The sequence below is a fragment of the Lethenteron reissneri genome, chromosome 6 (genome assembly GCF_015708825.2).
Source record: "Lethenteron reissneri isolate LAM-NWPU_2019-01 chromosome 6, ASM1570882v1, whole genome shotgun sequence".
Taxonomy (NCBI): Eukaryota; Metazoa; Chordata; class Hyperoartia; order Petromyzontiformes; family Petromyzontidae; genus Lethenteron; species Lethenteron reissneri.
The window spans coordinates 631,813-654,258 of NC_083784.1; the positions used below are offsets into that span (position 1 = coordinate 631,813).

Here is a 22,446-nt window from a genome sequence, read left to right on the forward strand (position 1 = left end):
TGAGTCAACCTAGGCGAGGCCCAGAGCCGGTTCAGCTATTCGCCAGCGATGTCAGATGTGAGGGACGTTGGCCGCCGTGTTCGTAATGCAGTGCGCGAACCACTACGCTGACAATTCCCACCAATATGAAAAACCACATCGATCTGAAAGAACCATTATTTGTTAGCTCAATGTCTTAGATGTGATTTATTTTGGAGGCTAAAGGATTCCCATTATTCATTCACGTTTTATTTCAATGAGCCACGACTTGGTAAGGCAGTCCAAATGCGTCCACCCACCTGGTCGATGGTGTCCAGAGCTTCCCCAGCGAAGTTCGGCAGAGGCCCAAACGCAGACATGATGCTCGTCATCCCGCCTTGGTAGCGCTCGCAGTAGCTCTTGAAGCCTGCGCGCGGTCAACCATCACAGCGGCTTCACGTGCAGCGGTCGGTACAAGCCCAGGCTGGTCCGATAGCCCCCTGTCACTGCCCGATAGCCCCCTGTCACTGCCCGATAGCCCCCTGTCACTGGCGCATCTAAAGTGAGTCACCGCCGGGGAACCTTGCGGTGAGGGTGGCTTTCCCACCGGCTGTTTTCCGTGCCGAGCCAGAATCAGACCGTGATGTGCTGGCCCCTGCAACGCGTTTTGAATGAGCTTGGGGCTAAGCAGACCCCACGGGGCGGGCGGAACGATACGTTAGTTGCGCGTGACTTTCGTGAGTCCGCGGCGAGGGCACCGTGCCACCCCGTTGTTTACACGCGCCTCGACTTGCCCATTGCGCGCAACGTCGGTAGCACGGCTCGGTTTGCAGTGGAAAAAATTACCTCTTTAAACTAAACTATTTTTATTTTACCCGGTAAGGCCTACTGAACTATGAAGCTGTTTTTCAGAAGCAACCTGGCCACAGATGATACAACAAAGTGGCTTATCATGTTGACATTTATAGCGGCCAAATACTGTAAACAATGCGGATTCTAAATATGGAGGGAAAACCCGGAGGACCCGGAGAAAAATCCACGTGACCACGGGGAGAACACGCTAACTCCGAATATACAGGCATCGAGGTTGGGATCGAACCCACGGCCTCCTGTATACCAGGCGAGGTAGTTAACATCTCGCCACCGTGGCGAACGTGACACCGCGGGTGCCGCGCCAGCCAGGCACGGTTGCAGTGTAGCTCGGTTGTGCAGTGGATAAAGAGGTGATGTGGTGGTGGATGTTGAGGAAACCTTCAGCGTTGAGGTGCATGGTCTCCAGGGGGCCCACGAAGGCGTAGCGAGGGCCGAGGCCTTCGGTCATGACGAGGTCCACATCCTCCGGGGACATCACCCCATCCTGTGGAAAACCACGCACACAATTATACCCTTTGGCTTGGAAACTATGCCACACGCCCTCCTGCATTGCCTTGTGGGAGCCTCGGTACGTCTTCTGACCTCCCGATGGAGTTAGTTTTTTTATGATGACGTACACATACGTTATTGGAATGGGAAAGGGTTAAGTGGGAAATCAAACAATGGGTGATGCCAAAACGATTTCATAATTCGTATACTCTGTTTTCTAAAGAACAGCCTTTGCATTCATAATAAAGGTTTTTGGGTTAGATCGCGTTATTTATAAATTTGTCGCAACCCTCCACCACCCGATACGGTCAATCAGTAAAAAATGCGTCACGTTGACAAAAGACAAATAGTTCACTACTTTAGCCCACCGGTGTGTTGAAGAGTGGATCCACAACATTTACAATTTGAGTACGATGTTTTGCTGGAAATTACATGTTAAGAGAAATTGCATGTCATGAGCAAATTCCTATCGTAAAATATTTCTGGAATTTTACAAATGGCTATCAAAGTATTTCCAAACTGCGTCAATAATGATTCAAAACAATAGGAGTAAAGAGTAAGATTTTAACAGTTCTATGAGTAAATCCACCGAGGGCATCACACATTCATGTGCTGGCCCCCGAAGCCCTCTGCCTTGAGCCAGCTGTCATCGATTGGCAAATTCCACATGGCTACTTAAACAAATGCTTCCTGGCTTACCAACGATCCACACACGTGATGATTCCCAGGGATGAAAGACACAGGATTCTGGCATTTACGAAGCCCACCTTGATGTGGGAGATCATATCAGCTGGCTTTTGAAGGGAAGATCGGGTTGAGTGGAAAACCCATGAATTAATGAAGACGGCGCGGTGCAGGAGGGACAGGAGACAAAGCGGAGCCCGGCAGTTGGGGATGCGTGGGGAGGTGGGGCAGGGAGTGGCGGGCGGCCACGGGAGACACCGCGCGGGGATTTGTGAAGAGCAGCCAGATTTTTGGTGTCCAGTTCGCACGCACGCATTGCGAGCGAACACGGAGCGACGCGCAAGCGAACCGACACCGCACCGCCGTGAGCGTATGCGGCAGATGTTGCAATGTCGCGTTACTACCTCGAGCACACTAATCACTGAAGCCACCAAACAGCAGTGGCCACGTTGCCCAACGAGATGCTGTGCACAGCTCATCTTTGCCGACCTCTCCACGCCAGAAGTGGCAATTCTGCATTGCTATGGCAGAGACCAGAGTAACGCGAGAATATTCACTCTTGACCTTCCACAAAGCGGTACTATGCTTGTTAACCGTAGACGTCAGGTATTCAGTATCATCAGCAACAGCAGCCATGGTCAATCCACTGCTGGATGAAGCCCACCCCCCCACCCCCCACGCCGTCACCAACTCTTGACAGGCTTGTGATGGAACAATCGATCCAGTTCAGGGGTCGGCAACCAAAATAACAAGCGGCATTTTTTTAATAATTATAAAATCTCAATATTTCCAGAGCCACGATGCGTGTGCATTGGAGACGGTGGTCCTGAATAAAGGAGGTCACGAAGTAGTCCTTGAAGAGCCGCACGTCGCTCCGGAGCTGCTCCATACGAGCAATCCCATTGCTCCACCTTGGTGGCGGATGTCGTCTCAGGAGCAATTCCCTCCTTTGGCTACTGCTCCGTAAGTCTCGATGACCGGTCATCATTCCAGCAAGCGACGTATCCTGCCCAAGCATATTTTTATTTTCTTGGCAGCCAACGTGATGTCCATTATTTGTACGTGTTCTCTTATCCACGTGTTACTGCGCAGCGTGACTCACGACCTCCTCTTGATACCAAGATCCAGGATGGTCGTGTCTATGCGCCGCTTCTCGTGGCAGCCCCAACAGTCTGGAACGCTATCCCATTGCACATTCGCAGCATCACCTCAATCGCCTCCTTCAAGACACACTTAAAAACTCACCTCTATAACCGCGCTTTCGAGCGACTCTGAGCTTGGCTCCGCGCCTCTGAGTTGCATCATTATTATTATTATTGTCTCCCAGCAAGCGTGCAGTTCTCCATGCTTCTTCAGCTTCTCTTCGATTTTATTTGTCAATGTCCATGTTTCTGATCCAAATACCACAGCGGGTGATATACACCGATGAAACACTTTCTTCTTAAAGTACATCGGTATGCAAAGATTAGTTTTGCCGCTTATTTAGTCTCGCCCTCCAAAAGCAATATTTTAAAAGAGCCTCACGATGCATCAGGGCTCATTGTCAAGAGGGTGCTGTTGTTTTGTAATGCACGGCAGATTTACTATGAAAACAGAAACATGATCCTCGAAGCATGGATAAAAAAAAATCTTTGCAGTAGAAAAAAGGGTGACCGAAATTTACGGTAAAATAAAAATCTACCGGTCATATATCATTAAAAAATATCTATAAACCGTAGTCAAATCTACACACATTACCCACACTCAATATTGCCTTTCAACCATCCTGGGTACCGATTAAAAAACGTACGCAGAAGCCAAGTAAGACCCGGACGACAGGTTATAGGGCAGAGGTCAGCAAACAAAATAACAAGAATATAATTTTTTTTACAATTTGGTAAAAAAACTCAATATTTCTAGAGCCGGAATGCATGTCAATACGAGACGGTGGTGGTCCTTAATAAATGACGTCATGAAGCAGTTCTGAAAGAGCCACCGCATGCAGCTCCGCAGTTGCAGGTTGCCCACCGCTGATTAACGGCATCAACCGAGACCACAGCAGCTTCTGCGTAAATAAAAAGTTGGGAAAACAAACCGTCTGTCGTCCGTTGCTATCCGCGAATCATTCACCACTCGGTTTGATCCGCGCTCTGAATTGGTCACTCTCGCAATAAAATAATCATGAACCGAAATGCAAGACAAATGGAAGAGGGGGAAAAGGAGAACTAAAAGTTCCAGAATATTTTTGCGACGGTATTGCCGATCGAATTTACTCCGCAATTAACGGATGGCGTTTCACGTTACCGTGCCCGAGTGTCAATTACGCGGAAATTTTCTCAATTAATCAGGAGATCAAAGTAATCTAGAAAATGACGTTTAACCTGACCGTTGTTGCCATTTCTACCGATTCGCGGTGTAAAAAAAAACACGAGGCGCCGATGGATTTCAAGCACTCCCATGCCATTTCGTCTCTACAAGCATGTGGCTTCAAGCTAAACATTGACAAATGTTTCAGCGAGTATGAGTAAATGCCGCGAGGCTGCTATTATCTTTTGCAAAGTTTTACTTGCTCAGCAAAATCGAATGCAATGATCAATGGGTGGTGAATGGTACAACCCATTGCTTTTGTGCCGACAGAATCGACCGCGGCTGCCTACATTCCAAAGGAAAGTTTGACAAAAACACACACACCTTGTGTTCGTCACGGCAACAACAACAGCCGCCATTCGCCACTATGTGGCGGTGATGTCATTACACCACTTGCGCCAGGCTAGGTGCACTTTGAAGCCACGTGAAGTGTCGAAGTCTCACTGAAAGGAGGTGTTATGGGTTGACTGCCTTAGATGACTGGCAGATGCATCACCTGTGCACCCCACTTGCTGACACGTGCCAACTTGCTGCGTCTTCGCTTCCCGGCGCTCCGCTCATTGTTGCCATTGCTAACACACCCACGGCCATAAAGGTCTTGCATCTTAGATGAGCTCAGTTCGGGAACGTTCACTAAATTTGGCATGGAACATCTTTATCTCTACAGTGATGTTTACACACCAAACTAGATACTTATTTGAGGCCAAGTCAACTTAGAGGTAGGTCACGACAGGTTCGGACGACCACTTAAAAGCGAGCGTGGCTAGGAATCAAACCCAAGTGTCTGGGTTCGTCAGGCAGCGCGTCGGCTGCCATGCCACCACTCCTGACAAAAACACAAAAGTATAAGTGCCTGCGCAAGGCGCGGCGGGCATGGCGGGGGATCGCGAGCGCGGGCAAAGGCTGCCAAAGAGCGTGGGTCACGGGGCAATGCTTTGTAAATTAATCATCAGCGACCCAACACGTGCCAAAGCGATGGGCTCGGCTTACGGGGCACGCTTGACCAGCCAGGCATAGAGAAGCGGGCGCGACAATGAGAGACGCGTTCGAAACGCGCACGCGCCGTCGCGACCCTCGCCCGCGGGCGCCACAGAGGCAGCCTCCGGTGCCGAGCACCCACGCTGGCTCCCACCACAACTGCGGCCCTTCCTAGTGGGAGGGCAGTGCGCAAAGCAGCACCGAGAGATGCACGCTCCGAATTCGAGCGGTGGTCCGTGAAAGTCTCCCGAGGGTTGGCAGCTCTTCTGTCGCACGGCTGATGGAGACGTAGAGCGACAACGACAATTTCACATTCAGGTGGTCAAACCAGACAACTGCGTCAGAAGCAGTAGCGGAGTGGATCGCTGTAAGGATCGGGCATTGCGTCGTTATAGACCTTCTATGGTCTGTTCTGGACAACCACAGTTGCACAGTGGAGTTTACATTTTTCACTTGTGCATCATCAGGTATCCGCATCTACTGCTGTGGTTTGTGCAGTGGATGTGGTTTAGAGTGGACCATGAGCAGCTTCGTGGAAGATCAAACCCAGGGATTTCTCGGTTGGGTCTTTCACAGGTTCGGAAAGGTTTTCAACCACAGCATTAGAGAGCGCAAGCAGGGCAATGGCGTCGTTCCAGCTGTGAACATCAGTAAGCTGACTTGGGCAGGACACGGGGCTGTAAGGCAAGTGGCCGATGAGCAAGAGTAGAGACAGAGTGGCCACCAAGGAATGCAATGTGTCCGAGAGGATGACCACCGATAAGGAGATGGAGCGATGAAATCAGTTTGCGTGCAGGTTCTAGGCGGATTGTCACATCGCAGGATGTGGAGGAGTGGTGGCAACCATCCACGGCTGACAATGATGGTATTATTTAAAGAGTCTGGTCAGATTCGTTTATCATTACCGAGGGTCATAGAAACAGGAGAAATGTCATTTTACATTGCAGAGTTACTCTGCAATGTGACGTGGTGACCTGCGTCACATTTTTTATAATTTTACTCTCAGAGACACAAAGAGGCGCGATGAAATCACAGACAAGAGGGAAGGCAGCAGCAGGCCAGCGGTGTGCCAGCACCGTGCCCAAGCTCTGCGGTCCTCTATATATTCAGATGTTATCAGCCAATGTAATGCGTGTTCATACACGTGAGAGGAAACCGCAGTACCCGGGGAAACTCCACGCGCGTGCGAACGAGGCAGGCAACACTACTCGCGTACAGATGGGAAAATATCGAGATTCATCCACTTGCTGTACTGCCATCTTCTGACAAGCTAGGATATGGTTCCTCGACAATCACGGGAAGGGATTTTCACGGCATGTGTGATCACCCAACCCTCGCCCCTACGGTGCTGGATTGCAGGCGTGAGTGTCGATTGAGGCTTCCCTGTCAAAGAAGAACACAGATCACTCTCCACTTGAACAGCAGCGACTGCATCATTTAGCACGTCAGTCATTCACGTCTTGAGTTCTCTGCCTAAGGGCAGCTGTTTGATTCAAGTTCCTTCCCTCCTCGCCGATCTTGCATCTTCTTTTCATTTCAGCACAAGGACACACTTTGTTTAAGTTACTGAGCTGCACGTTACTTTTTCTATCTCTTGGTCTCTTCGCCAAAAAAATATTCTTCTTTCCAGAGCTTCCTTCAGTAAGGCCTATCCCCCTGATGCGATGTCCAGTAGACACATGTCACCATCTCGATGTTGTTCAAAATGGACTTCTCTGCTACTGCATACTGCAAGCCTTCACCTCCGACCATACACCTCACCCAATTATTTAGCTTTCTCTCAATTCTTCAAATTTGACTTCTATATTCCAGACCATACTCTAACACTTCCTCGATTATTTTCTTTCCATCAGAATGATTTTACCCATTGGCACCACATCCAGTCCTCTCTCCGCATTCATGCATCCGCTGAATATAAAGCAGACTCAATAGGAGGCCGTTACCAGCCTCTACTTCGATTCCCCGCTCATCCGGTTCCATCGGCAGCATCTTTGTGCCGAATGCCACTTCTACCATGGAAATCCTGACTCGAGGTCTCTCTCATCCCTGAAGCATGGCCTCGTTTAAATGGGGCACTCACAAATTCAAGGAGAGAATGACACAAGTCAATGTTGAAAAACTGTACACAAATGTTAAACCGCTGGTGCGTATCATGCGCTCTGCTCTAGCTCTCACCAGCAATGCAGACGATGAAAGGTTGCGGCACCCATCACTTAATTCCCACTAAATTTTACATTTTTTCCAACCACCTCCATGTACGTATGTATGTTGAACTTCTTTCGCACCGTACGTAGGCAAACGTGCTCATCGGAGGTTAGGGGGATGGACAACAAACTAAACACAAAAAGCAGTTATAAATAAATGAATTTGTCAATCTGGGTGATTTAAAAGTGCATAGCTCCAGTGGCTTCCTAATATCGGAAGAGCGTTCCAGACGGCCGCAGACGCGCATCTGAAAGCGCCGGGCGATGCAGTGACCGTCTTTGTTCGATGGCCAGCCAAAAGCCGCTGCCGCGAGGATGATCGGAGTTGCCGTGATGGTTGATGCTCCTCGACCTCCAACGACAGTGTCGCACACAGTCCGCGGGAATCTCGAACGGGATAGCTGAGAATCAGGCAGGGGAGCTCACCCCCCCCCCGACCCCTTTAGACCCCACTCACCTCTCTCACTCCCCCCCGACACCCCTCACACCCCCCCACACCCCCCACACCCCCCACCGGGCTGTGGATGTGCGGCGCTCACGCGGACGAGGCGCCACGCCTCGGCGATGATGGCGTACTGCACGCGGTTGAGAGCGAAGCCCGGGATCTCGCGGCGCAGCGTGACGGGCGCTTGTCCCAGCCGCGTCATGAGCGCGTGCGCCCGCGACAGCGTCCCGCCACTCGTGCCGGCGTGCGGCACCAGCTCCACGAGCCGCACGAAGTACGGCGGGTTCACCTGCGAGGAAGACGCGCAAGACCAACGCGGACAAAGGTCGCCCCCCCCACACCGGCGTAGCCTTGACAGGCTGCTTGGGGCAAGTGCTGTTAGCGAGTAGCACCTATGAAGGATGGCGCGGCACAGGAGGGGGTGGGTGGCCAGCACCACGCCCGGCCGCCTTTGTCCTCCGAATGGCGATGTTTACACACCGCACCAGGTGCTCGTTTGTGTATAGTTTGTTGTCCTTCCCTCGCACCCCTGATTATCACGATGGCTAGGTACGGTGCCAAAGAAGTTCAACATCCATACACACATTGAAGCGGAGTCGACTTTGGGGTGGCCCAGGACCGGTTCAGATAATTGTCACTGGTGAAAAATAATAATCGATTTTATATTATCAGACCATGTTTGTTTGCATGTTTTGCCACAAGTATGTGTGGTCAATAAAGACTTGATACCTCGCAAAAGTTACCTATTTGGTGTTTGAACATCTTAACACCTCCTGTTGTATTGCCAGAAAGGGAAAAACCTACTCTTATCTATATATATAAAATCGTTCATGTCTGTCTGTCTGTGTGTGTGGACTTTGGCCCATACGCACTTTCATTGGACGGCGGTTGCCCCTGGCAACGGCTAGCCACGCCTTCGCCGCTTTCATTGGACCTGGCAACGGCTAGCCACGCCTTCGCCAAGGGCTGCAGTTTCATTGGACGGCGGTTGCCCCTGCCAACGGCTAGCCACGCCTTCGCCACTTTCATAAGCTCCGTATTTAATTAAATAATAGCCATTACACAGTATTGTTGGAGCGCTAGGGGGGGGGGGGAAGGAACGCCACCCGTACCCTGCCTTTTCCAAGCCGACAATTTTAGGCGAGGCCGCAGGCTTTGCACGCTACTAGGCCTCGACACCCACCACGCCACTCTGAGGTAAATTCATCAAAGTTTTTCCTACTCTTCACTACACCCCCACCACAATGTGTGCTATTAATATTACTTTTAAACCCAACGCGCCAACAATCGATTACTTTAATGTTCACTGTACAAATACTCATTAAGCTGGGTGAGCGTACTGCCAGTCTATCATGTACACTGTAGCCTGCTTATTAAGCTCGGTGAGCGTACTGCCACTCTATCATGTACACTCTAGCCTGCTTATGAAGCTGAGTGCGTGTACTGGCAGTCTATAATGTGGACTCTTGCCTGGTTATTATAATCGATTCTTTATATGTTCTTTGTACAAACAGTCATTAAGCTGCTTGAGCGACCCCAGTTCGATTCCAACTCACGCCCACCACCGCTGACGATTATTTGAAACGGACCTGGCCCTCCCCTAGGTCCACTCAGCCTCAAAAGCGTAACTGCTGTCGTGTGTGAACATCGTCACTGGGGAGACAAAGGCGGCGGGGCATCGTGGATCCAAGTCCCGGGCGAAGCCGGGTCATGTGTATGTGTGTTTGTGTTTATGTGTATGTCTGTGTGTCTCTATGTATGTGTGTATGTATGTGTGTGCATGTGTTTGTGTGTATGTGTGTGTGTATGTATGTGGGTTTTTTTGTATGTGTTTATGTGTATGTCTGCGTGCCTGTATGTATGTGTGTATGTACGTCTGTGGATGTGTTTGTGTGTATGTATGTGTGTGTCTATGTATGTGTGTGTATGTGTTTCTGTGTTTGTATGTGTGTGTATGTATGTGTGTTATGTGTCTGTCTGTGTGTCTGCATGTATGTGTGTGTGTATTGTGTATGTGTTTGTGTGTGTTTGTGTGTTTACGCTCGCATTACACAAATGTATAATGCGGGTCTAAGGCGTTCCTTACACAGCATTGCCGCTTTATTATTTCAGTCGTTTACTGCCGTATGCACCCTGAAAGTCGTGTGTGTCTGCAGCAAGCGCGTGTATGTGTACCTATGGACGCGCGCGCGTGTGTTGTGTAGGGGGAACGGTAGTGTAGTGCTTAGCGTGCTGCCTGTGTCTGTGTGTGTGTGTCTGTGTGTGTGTGTCTGTGTGTGTGTCTGTGTGTGTGTCTGTGTGTGTGCGTGTGTGGTGTGTGGGGAGCGGTAGTGTAGTGGTTAGCGTGCTGTCTGTGTGTGTGTTTCTGTCTGTGTGTGTCTGCGTGTGTCTGTGTGTGTGTCTGTGTGTGTGTCTGTGCGTGTGTGGTGTGTGAGGAGCGGTGGGTGTAGTGCTTAACGCTACGCTGCGCTACCAACCCGGCAAACCCAGTTCGATTCCCGCTCACGGCCACCACCGGTGACGATTATTTGAACCTCCCCTAGGTCGACTCTGCCTCAAACGAGTAACTTAACTACTGTAGCGTATTAACATCGCCACTGGGGAGACAAAGGCGGCCGGCCGTGGTAGATACAAGTCCCGGGCGAAGCCGGGTAGTACAGCTAGTTTTTCATAATTTTGGATACTGGCAAAAAGGTCCCATTGATAGAATCGTCACTGGTGTTGACCGTGAGCGGGACTCCGACTCGGTTCGCCGGTTTTGTAGCGCAGCGCGCTCACCACGACGCTACCGCTCCGTGTGCGTGAGAACGCACACAGAGCGGTCATATTGTCATTGGTCAAGTTGGCAAGGAGCATGTATGGCGGCGAAGTGTTTTTCGTTTTGAATTCCGCCGCAAGTGAATAAACTCCAGGCACGACAATAATGGTGACAATGCCAGTGAATTAGAAATGAACCGGCCGTGATGTTTATACTGCTGGTGAAACGACAACGGAGACATTGGTAACGACGGTGCCATTCATGACGATGATGATGCTAACGTGTAATATTAATGACAGACCATGATCACTTCGATGGTCGTTTACCCAGGAAATACCTCCAGTCTCATAGGTATTTTTCAGGAGGGTCCTACCAAGCTTTCACAGTACACAGAGGAGGGGTGGCGATGATTTGCTACGAATGAGAAATTTTGAGGGTCATATTTCAAACTTGTCAAGTTTGAGCCGCGACGCCACCCGCACACGATGGCACAACTCTTGTGACGCTCTCACGGGGTGGCAAACGAGGCAGTTGGCCGGGTATCGTCGCTCGGCGAAGAGGGCCGAGGGCAGCAGGCAGGAGGTGGAGCTCGCGAGCACCGTGCCGGGCCCCAGCAGCGGGTCCAGCTGCCGGTACAGCTCCTCCTTCATGCTCACGTCCTCGGGGATGCACTCCTGCAAGGGAGACACGAGCCGCAGTAGGGACGGGCTTCTTCATCGACATGGAACTTCAATGTGCCCAGCATCTCAAAACGCCTAGCGTCTGATCGAAGGGAACAGAGGAAGGAGAGAGAAAAAAACCCCTGGTTACATCCGAGCCAGGCCAGAGCGGGGCCGTCGTGGTACGGTTTTCCATTGTCGATCTGCCGAGCCGAGCCAGAACCAAACCATGGTGCGCTGGCCTCACAAAAACATCTGAATCCGGCTCGGGGTCAAGTAGACCCAGAGGTGACGTCGTTAAAAGTCTGACACAGCGTCACTGTGTTATTTACACGCGTGTAAGAACTCGAGCACTGCTCAACTTCCGTCTGTACGTTGAACTTCTTTCGCACCATACGTAGCAAACCATGCTATTTGGAGGTGGCGGGGAAAAAAACTTCTTCAGTGGAAAAAACTAAAACCTAGCACCTCCTGAGCTGTGCCGGGCTCGAGTGTGGATCGGTCGCGCACTGAGAGAGGTTGAAGCTCTCACCTGCACGTAATCCACACCGCTAACCGCCTCTGACAGATCGGTGACGGCTTGGATGAGAGACAGCTGAGAGTCCACGGGCAGGGCTCCACGCAGGGAGCCGGATGCCGCGAGGGAATTCAGGTTCTCCCTGGCGGCAAGACGCAAGCGCACACGACACAAGTGCTTCGTTGTGCATAGATCGGGCACCTTTGGCTTAGAAATCGTGGATTGTATCTAGACGAGGCAAACATCACCGCGATGAGCCGTTGTCAAAGCTGTGGAGCTTACACCGCACAGAGTGGACAATACAGAGGCGAACTCACAATTATAGAAACAATATCATGACAGGTGCTGTGGGCGTGGGCTGTGAATGGCCAGGAGATGTCAGCAACGCAATGGCAGTCTTGAATCTGTATGGAGCTTCAAGTGTAATTAGCTCCTCGTATGCGTGGGTCCTCTCCGGGTATGTGAAAGTCCTCCCACTTATCAGTCATTCAAGTAATTGGTAAAACTTTGTAGGAACTCTTGAAAATGAGGCCTGACACTCAGAAAGGCTTCCTGGGTAAAAGATATTATTGATAGATATAGTTCAATAAGAACTGCCAGAAAATCTATCATGAATCTCAATCAGCCAATACCTGGTTACATTACATAAAAACTGGATTTGGCGTGCATATAAAGTATTTGTGCAGAGGTGATCAGTGTAAATGTTCGTCGAGTTGAACTGTTAAAGGCAAAGTGCGTCTCCGTCTGCTATATTGGTATCAGCATCCGTGTTTGTTACCCCAGGTAGCTAAGACAGACAACGATGGATGTGGTACGGTGATGAGATTCCATTATAGTTCCATGGTTTTAAAGACAGCAGTTCATTCCAACCAGCGTCAGCTTCTGCAATGTGTGTTGATGGCTCCCCCTGTTGGGAAGATTGTCTCTTGCCTGGGGGATCGCTCTCAACGCATGTTTGCTATCACAGCGTTCTCCCATTCGGGAACACTTTTCGCACAACACGGAACGCACACCGGTATAACGCGGAACGCGCTCCGTTATAACGCGGAAGATGCTCCGTTATAACGTAGTTTCTGAGCGGTCGACGACCAACTGCTCTCTTTAGCTGCGTGGTTGAGCGCGACGGTGATACATTACACGGAATGATACAACAACACGGCGGCGTATCCTCAGTTATTAGTCCCGCCATCTCACGACGGGTGCGTACATCGTATCTCGCCAAAGTTTATCGTTATATTTTTTACAGGAAATAGTTTTCACTTAATGCGTTTTTTGCTTAACGCTGCACTTTTCAGGAACCGTGTTAAACGAGGACTTACTGTCCAATAGCGTCAGACGTGTTAGGGCTACGTGGTGACGTGTTAGGGCTGCGTGGTGACGTGTTAGGAGAGTGGTGACGTGTTAGGGCTGGGTGGTGACGTGTTAGGGCTACGTGGTGACGAGTTAGGGCTGCGTGGTGACGTGTTAGGGCTGCGTGGTGACGTGTTAGGGCTGCGTAGTGACGTGTTAGGGCTGCGAGGTGACGTGTTAGTGCTGCGTAGTGACGTGTTAGGGCTGCGTGGTGACGTGTTAGTGCTGCGTAGTGACGTGTTAGGGCTGCGTGGTGACGTGTTAGGGCTGCGTGGTGACGTGTTAGGGCTGCGTGGTGACGTGTTAGGGCCACGTGGTGACGTGTTAGGGCTACGTGGTGACGTGTTAGGGCCACGTAGTGACGTGTTAGGGCCACGTGGTGACGTGTTAGGGCTACGTGGTGACGTGTTAGGGCTACGTGGTGACGTGTTAGGGCTACGTGGTGACGTGTTAGGAGAGTGGTGACGTGTTAGGGCTGGGTGGTGACGTGTTAGGGCTACGTGGTGACGTGTTAGGGCTGCGTGGTGACGTGTTAGGGCTGCGTAGTGACGTGTTAGGGCTGCGAGGTGACGTGTTAGTGCTGCGTAGTGACGTGTTAGGGCTGCGTGGTGACGTGTTAGTGCTGCGTAGTGACGTGTTAGGGCTGCGTGGTGACGTGTTAGGGCTGCGTGGTGACGTGTTAGGGCTGCGTGGTGACGTGTTAGGGCTACATGGTGACGTGTTAGGGCTGGGTGGTGACGTGTTAGGGCTGCGTGGTGACGTGTTAGGGCTGCGTGGTGACGTGTTAGTGGTGCGTAGTGACGTGTTAGGGCTGCGTGGTGACGTGTTAGTGCTGCGTAGTGACGTGTTAGGGCTGCGTGGTGACGTGTTAGGGCTGCGTGGTGACGTGTTAGTGCTGCGTAGTGACGTGTTAGGGCTGCGTGGTGACGTGTTAGGGCTGGGTGGTGACGTGTTAGGGCTGCGTGATGATGTGTTAGGCCACGTAGTGACGTGTTAGGGCTGCGTGGTGACGTGTTAGGGCTACATAGTGACGTGTTAGGGCTGCGTGGTGATGTGTTAGTGCTGCGTCGTGACGTGTTAGGGCTGCGTGGTGACGTGTTAGGGCTGCGTGGTGACGTGTGAGGGCTGGGTGGTGACGTGTTAGGGCTACGTGGTGACGTGTTAGGGCTACGTGGTGACGTGTTAGGGCTACGTGGTGACGTGTTAGGGCTGGGTGGTGACGTGTTAGGGCTGCGTGGTGACGTGTTAGGGCTGCGTAGTGACGTGTTAGGGCTACGTGGTGACGTGTTAGGGCTGCGTGGTGACGTATTAGGGCTGCGTGGTGACGTGTTAGGGCTGCGTGGTGCCGTGTTAGGGCTGCGTGGTGACGTGTTAGGGCTGCGTGGTGACGTGTTAGGGCTACGTGACGTGTTAGGGCTGCGTGGTGACGTGTTAGGGCTGCGTGGTGCCGTGTTAGGGCTACGTGGTGACGTGTTAGGGCTACGTGGTGACGTGTTAGGGCTGCGTGGTGCCGTGTTAGGGCTGCATGGTGACGTGTTAGGTTACGTGGTGACGTGTTAGGGCTGCGTGGTGACGTGTTAGGGCTGCGTGGTGCCGTGTTAGGGCTACGTGGTGACGTGTTAGGGCTACGTGGTGACGTGTTAGGGCTGCGTGACGTCTTACAGCTGCGTGGTGACGTGTTACGGCTACATAGTGACGTGTTAGGGCTGCGTGGTGACGTGTTAGGGCTGCGTGGTGACGTGTTAGGGCTACATAGTGACGTGTTAGGGCTACGTGGTGACGTGTTAGGGCTGCGTGGTGACGTGTTAGGGCTGCGTGGTGACGTGTTAGGGCTGGGTGGTGACGTGTTAGGGCTGCGTGGTGACGTGTTAGGGCTGGGTGGTGACGTGTTAGGGCTGCGTGGTGACGTGTTAGGGCTGCGTGGTGACGTGTTAGGGCTGCGTGGTGACGTGTTAGGCTGCGTGGTGATGTGTTAGGCGAGTGGGAAGCTGTCCTCTCGGATTGTCGAGTTGATACTGCTTCTTCAGGCTATTGCGGTGCACGGATTAGCACTGGACTTGTAATCCAGAGGCCGGCAGCTTAGGTGCAATCTCCCGGCACGGCAGCTGCAACAATTGCCAAGTTTCGTGAATCCCCCCACGACTGCCTCTGTCCACCCATCAGTGTCAATGGGAACATGAGAGTTTATCGATTGGCAGGTCGCATTGGGCGAGATAAAGTGTGGGTACTCCCAGCACCTGTAACAAGTCTGTGCAGCATGCCAGCAGAGGCCAAAATAGCCAGCAGAGGGCAGCTCTCGCGAGCTCGCGGTATGTCCAAACTTGTCTATATTTTACAGAGAGAAAATGCGGGATTTAAAAAAACATCTTTTTATTTTACGAGTTAAGGGCCACTGAGCTATGTAGCTCTTGTTCAGAAGCGACCTGGCCACCAATGATTGCTCATCAGTGGCTTATCATGTGGAACGTATAGCAGCCAAATACTGTAAACGCCTGATGTTGATCCTCTCTCAAACCTCCCTATCCTTCGCAAAGTCCTAGTAAGGGTCATTTTCCAATGGCCTCCATGACCCAGTGCATTCCGATTTCTTCTAAAGGTAATTCTACATTCTTACGCCTTCGTCAATGACGTTCCCCTCCGATCATGGCTCACTCTCACTCCTCGTTCTCCTTGACATTTGTGCTGCTCTTGTGACCTCGATGCCCCCTCGTCGTGTCTATGGGGCGAGTATCTCGGTACCGGATCGCCTGCAGGGCCTTCTCCACGACGCCGGGCAGCGAGTCGTAGAGGCGCACGGGGAAGCCCGCGGCAGCAAACAGCATGGCCCAGCTCCGGCCAATTAGCCCGCTGTAAGACACGCAACACCGACACGCAGGCAGACATTGGTTCATTCATCACGTGCGGTCGGCGAAGGAACGTGACGCCAATCGTGTGGCCGATTGCCGCAGCGTACGCATAGACTGCTCTTGCTGCTATCCACCGGCGTCTCGAGTGATCTGTTTGATCCACGGATCACGGGGGGGGGGGGGGGGCGACCGTGGGAGCGGCGCCGTCTCTCTCTGGGGGTCGCAGTTCTCACTTAGGACGTCAAACACCACCTGAAGTGCGCAACTTGCTGGAAAATAAAAAAAAAGCCTTTGATAATATTAAAAAGCAAATACAGCTCTTGTATTTGATAGTAACTGCCCCAGGTTGACCGTTTACACAGTGGACTTGAAATCCAGAGGTCACCGGTGCAAACTCCTGGCGCTGCAGCGACACACAAGAGGGCAAGTCTCTTACATTCCTCCACCTCTGTCCACCGAGCGGTGTAAATTGGTAACGCCAGTTCAACGATCGGTGGGTCCCGCGTGATGGGTCTGTGTGTGGGTACACTCCCACCTCTTTTTAGACGTCATGCAAGTGTGGAAGAGTAGGCCAAGAGCCTCTGAGTGGGGATCACTAGAGCTCCCTCCCGTGGAGGCCCTTTTGCCAGCAGTGGCGGACTGGGCAATAATGTCAGAGCTGCGTGTTTACGGCTATCTTTGACAAAACACGCACACATTAGCAAAAATAGCAACACTTCAAGATAAAATCCGCTACCTGGGGCCCTATCTGTCAATTCATCGTGTTTACAAACTCAATGGTCAATGTTAAATCTCCCTTCACGTAATAAGTTACACAATAACAGCCCAGTAGCTTAATGAATACAAATTAACACAGTAATGTCAAAGCCCCTGTGTGGTGGGGCTCAAGTGCCCAGGACAATGTGATGCTTCTGTCACTGAACACTTTGAATGTGCGGCGTTTAAGCGACTTTGGTCACAGACGTGGGGGGGGGGGGGTTACTTTGTGTCAGCACACTGGGTCGGTATCACAGAGGTCCTGGGTTCATATCCCATACCGTCAACCCCTAATCAGTGCCCCCTACCTCATTACAGACCAACTCAGACCTTGTTGGTCACCCCGTGCCCTTGTAAATCTCAACGTTCATCTTACAAAGCCCGTATCGAAACGGCTGTACGCCGTATGGACCCAAACACTCAATTTCCATGTACAACAATACGCGTAATCCGTACGGGTCGACAGGTATGATATCCACACAACCTGCCATTGAACAGAAGTTTCAAATTGCTTTGAGTTGATAAGTCTCAGCACAGCCACCAACAACTGCACAACAAAACCAATCACAGTTAAAATTAACGTTTCACTTGATTTGGCTTATTCCACTTTTGAAAAAAGAAAGTTGTTTAAACGGCACGCGGTGCATGACGCGAGTACGTCAACCGAGGAGACGGAATGAAGAAATCAGCTTGTGTGGAGGTACTAGGTGGAGTAGTCTCACAATCGTGAGAAGTGGCAGCAGCTTAGGGAGCGTCTCATGCTGGCCATGCAATATGGTATGCCGGACATTTAAAACTTGTGCATTTGATGATCTCAAATTTAGAAGTTTCATTTAACACCACATGGTTTAACTCGGGAGTGATACATTGCCGAGGGTGGCATTCTTGACGGAGCATTAAGGGGTATGGGCATCGTGCTCGAGGGCACGCGAGGTGTCCGCTTCTCGGCTCTCTCCCTGGTGCAGTGTGAAACTCTGCCGACGAACACGAACGAGGGCGTGCCACCACTTCGTGAAATGACAGAACACAATTAGGGAATCACTCGTGTTAAAATTAAAGCACATGTTTAACAAGCGTCATTTCTCTACAAGCACAGGCGTGAATTCACTATTCCTTCAATGCACTTATGAGGCACTGGCAACGCTAATGCAATGCAATTCTAGTACTAATAATAGTTTACTGTTAATATTTCACCAAACACAAGTGTCTTCATCAGTGAAGAGTTTAACCCAAAATCACTGAAATTTCCATACACATCCAACCTGTCAACATGCAAGTTCTTTCATATTTTAAACAGATGAGTTGCTGGATGAGGGTTCCCCCCATGCCGTGTGGGTAATCATGACCATACTTCACCACGCTGGACAGTGTGGGTCGGTGAGGTCAAATAGCAAAGAAGTACAATGGAGCAGTGGATTTATTTACGCTCCCTTCTGTTGCCCAGCACGTAGCGGCGAAGCACGTGGATAGAGATCACCCGTCCAATAACTATCCAGGCTCAACCTTACTCAGCTCGTAAGATCTGACAAAACCAGGCCCATGCCGAGTGATTTGGTGCGAGACAAACGGTAGTACAAGACCACAATGCCGTGTAACAAGGGGTGATGTCTCACCTACAGCGCTACGCTGCGCTACGAACCCGGCAAACCAGAGTTAGATTCCCGCTCACGGCCAACAGCGGTGATGATTATCTAAACTGGTCCTGGGCCTCCCTTAGGGCGACTCGGCCTCAAATGAATACCTGGTGAGGTGTGTAAACATCACGAGGGATACCAAGGCCACCGGGCGTGGTGTGGGCCACCCACCCCCTCGTATGCTGTGCCGGCCTTCATAGGTGCCCGCTAGCAGCACTTGCCCCAACAGTCTGTTTAGGCTATACGGGGATCTTTGTCTTTGATGTCTGACCTACGTGCTAAATGACCATGCACCGACATCTGCCGAGTCAAACACCGACAGATTCATGTCAAGTGCGGCATCAGCGGCAGTTAATTTTAGAATAGCAAATAGGAGTGTACGGTGTGTGACATCAACTGTTTATAGACTTCCTTAGTCCAACACTGCAGCAGTGTATTAAGCAAGGGGCATCCAGTGGCGTTTTAAAGACTGCATCGTGCCCCTTAAAATCCTGAGTATTTTACCGAATTCGAAAAAAAATTATTCGTGTTATTTTAGTTGCCGACCCCTGACCGTACGAGTCCAGTTCACCATGGGAGTCCAGTTCACCATGGGGGTGCAGTTTACCATGGGAGTCCAGTTCACCATGGGAGTCCAGTTCACCATGGGGGTGCAGTTTACCATGGGAGTCCAGTTCACCATGGGAGTCCAGTTCACCATGGGAGTCCAGTTCACCATGGCAGTCCAGTTCACCATGGCAGTCCAGTTCACCATGGGAGTCCAGTTCACCATGGGAGTCCAGTTCACCATGGGAGTCCAGTTTACTATTGGCAGTGGCCGGCAACCTACGGCTCATTAAGGACAGCTGCTTCGTGACGTTCTGTATTAAGGAGCAATGTCTCGTCGTATTGAGTTGTTTGCCAATGTTTAAACAATGTCTGGTCTTGTTATTTTATTTGTGGACTCGTGGTCTACGTGGTGCACGTGGGGAGCGGTGGCGCAGCGGTTAGCGCTGCGCTGCGAACCCGGTGACCCGAGTTCGAGTCCCACTCACGGCCACCAACACCGTTGGCGATTATCTGAACCGGTTCTGGGCCTCCCCTAGGTCTACTCAGCTTCAAACGAGGACCTGGTGCGGTGTGCGATAAACATCACCACTATGGAGACAAAGGCGGCCGGGCGTGGTGCTGGTCACTCACCCCTTCGTGTGCCGTGCCGGCCTTAATAGGTGCTCGCTAACAGCACTTGCCCCAACAGTCTGTTTGGGCTACACGGGGGATCTTTGTCTTTGTACATCGCCAATGACCGAGTCGGCCTGAATGTCACCCAGGTCCCGTTACAATTCGGATGAAGCCCAGCTGACACGAGCCTGGGTCGCGCTCGGATGGGCGCCCACTGTGCACCACGAGCAGGTCACAGCCCATCGGTGGCCTGCACCCCGCTCCCACACCGACCTGCACTCACCAGAGTGGTGAAGTATGGTCACATATTACCCATGGCCCGCAAGGGCTCATCGTTGATCTGGCTACACACGAACACACACACGATATTAGCAGGTAGTACATGAGATAGTAATTGTCAGTGTGTACATGATCTAGCAGTATCTTATTCCACTGCTGGATTAACAACAGTTTGTAGTCTCGAACCGACCTGTGCATGGCACTGGCAAAGCCTCCCACTTACTATGCCAGACAGAGTAACTTTACCGTGGTAATTTCTACTGTAATCTCGACTTATTGTTTAGTTTTACCGTAAAACACTGTCTGGTTACTGCTGGAATATATTCAGTCCTGTATACAGTGAAGTACATTGCATTGTACTGCACTACCTACATTACATTATGTCCAGAGCGATACAATGTGAAGTATAACACTTTATAAGAATGTGGTACACTTAAATCCTAATACACAGACATGTATACACAGTACTATACACTTACACAGAGTACCTGTACTGAAGATCTGTACTCCAGTAACCGCATTGCACCCAACATCGACATTGAACTTGGGATGTTTCCCCCCCCTCACATTAATGTTGTTTAATATTTGCACGACATTACTTTGTTTATAGAGTTCACGAACGGGGCGGTCAACACAGCTGGTCATTGACTCAACGTGGCGATTGCCTGCGTAGCATTGTTCACCGGTAATGATCACCACACTGCGTCACTAATTGTTGTAATCGCGTGAACATTCTCAGCTGATGGTGGGTTGTGAGCTCGGCAAAGTTGGAAATCGGCACGTGGCGGTACAGTGCGGCAGCGCGTGCGTGTACAGTGCGGCACTCAGTCGCAAGCTAAGCAGGCGTTGAGCCTGGACAGTGCTCGTGGGTGGGCCGCCACCTGCAGTAGCCAGGTGTCTACAGGCTGCGTGGTTTAGTTGGTGTGTGCAGCAGCGGGAGGCCCAATCACACAATGCAACACCATCCAGTGTTGTACACAACTGTACGCCTTTCTATGTTCCCCGCCTTCGCCGACCCGCATTGACCAGCGTGGTGAAGTATGGTCAAAGTAAGCCGCCCACGGGCATGATGATGCCCTCGTGCATCAATCCGCGAGTTGACTCAAACACGAGCTGCTGCCCACGTGGACGCCCTGTGTGTGTACCCCGTGTGTGTACACACACGCACGCGCGCGTACACACACGTACACACACGTACGCACGCCCTGTGTGTGTGTACACGTGTGGACCATACGGCGGGTCTGGCTGCAGTCGACATGCTGTGAAGTTGTTCTCTGTCGCTCAGGACGCACGCGAGTTGTGTTACTTGTGCGGTAGGAATCTACACGCGAGTTGTGTTACTTGTGGAGTAGGAATCCACACGCGTCGTCTTACCTCCCGATGATGGCGACTGTCGTCGTGGCGTCTTCTCCCCCCTGCTCCGCCATAGTTCGTGCACTTCCTCGCACGCGGAGCGGCTGCAGACAGCGCAGGGTGTCAGTGCGTGCTGCGGGCTGAGGCACCGGGGGGTGGGGGGGGTGGTGGTGGGGGGTGGGTGTGGGTGGTGGTGGGTGGTGGTGGGGGTGGTGGGGGGTGGTGGTGGGGGTGGTGGGGGGTGGGGGTTGGTGGGGAGGGGGGTGGGGGGGGGTGGGGGTGTGGGTGGTGGTGGGTGGTGGTGGGGGTGGTGGGGGGTGGTGGTGGGGGTGGTGGGAGGTGGTGGTGGGGGTGGTAGGGGGTGGTGGGAGACTTCAGGGGGCCCCAAGCAGCGCAAGGCCCCCCCCCCCCCAACTCGAGCCGGGGGGACGATGCAGAGAGCGCAACGAGCCAATGAGTCGCATCGCGTCTCGCTCCATCGTTGTTAGACGTTTAGCCCATCTCACCGCATGTGTCAGTCTGTGCGTCACATCATGATCATTACTATAAACTCGTGGTGTTCTCACGTTGACAGCAGCAGGAGGAGGAGGGGGTCTATGAATGTTGTTTAGTGCGGAAAGCCCCCGAGATGTGCTGGCACGCGGGCTGGCCCCCCACACAGCCACGTACCAGACCCCCTGGCACCTACCCCGGTCAACTTCCCCAGCAGCAATGCAGGGGAGGGGGCACTGCTTGAATTACTGAGGTTGGGTCGGTATGATGATGTTATTTTATTATTTTATTTGGTGGCTATGCTTTTAGTTAACCCGCTTACTTTCTGTTTCCTGCAGCTAAATCACGAGATGTGTGAGTTGTCGTTGTTGGCACAATGCCCGGATGTGAAGGAAGAGGCACAGCAGTGCCGTGCCATCGTTTTCTTGGCGTCAAACAATGCACAGATTCGTTATCAAATCAGCAAATCTGCAGTCAAGCGGCGAGATTGATTGATGATTCAGCACTCAGCGACTCACCCCAGCTCCTCGTTCACCCAAGGGCCAGTCGCCTCCTGATCAACCTTCCATTCTAGATTTGAAGTTTTCGTGACTGCAAGGATTCATACTCTTAGGTTTTTTCGGTAAAGTCACGTAGGTAAAAATGAATAATAATAAAATGTAAT

The 22,446-nt window shown here is 51.6% G+C and overlaps 1 protein-coding gene across 2 annotated transcripts in view; it reads right to left on the reverse strand.

Annotated features, from left to right (window-relative positions):
* The window catches only part of CRYL1 (crystallin lambda 1), a 29,784-nt gene that overhangs the window by 3,389 nt on the left and 3,949 nt on the right, over positions 1-22,446 (reverse strand). The window contains exons 2-9 of one of the 2 annotated variants that reach the window (XM_061569493.1): positions 22,301-22,373; positions 21,312-21,394; positions 16,001-16,108; positions 11,927-12,053; positions 11,248-11,409; positions 8,072-8,266; positions 1,210-1,315; positions 279-385 (exon numbers count right to left, since the gene is read on the reverse strand). In XM_061569493.1, coding sequence (XP_061425477.1) covers positions 279-385; positions 1,210-1,315; positions 8,072-8,266; positions 11,248-11,409; positions 11,927-12,053; positions 16,001-16,108; positions 21,312-21,364 — 858 coding nt within the window. In that variant the 5' untranslated portion in view covers positions 21,365-21,394; positions 22,301-22,373. Of the gene's footprint in view, positions 1-278; positions 386-1,209; positions 1,316-8,071; positions 8,267-11,247; positions 11,410-11,926; positions 12,054-16,000; positions 16,109-21,311; positions 21,431-22,300; positions 22,374-22,446 lie in introns of those variants that run through there. The other variant, XM_061569487.1, reaches the window with a different exon arrangement.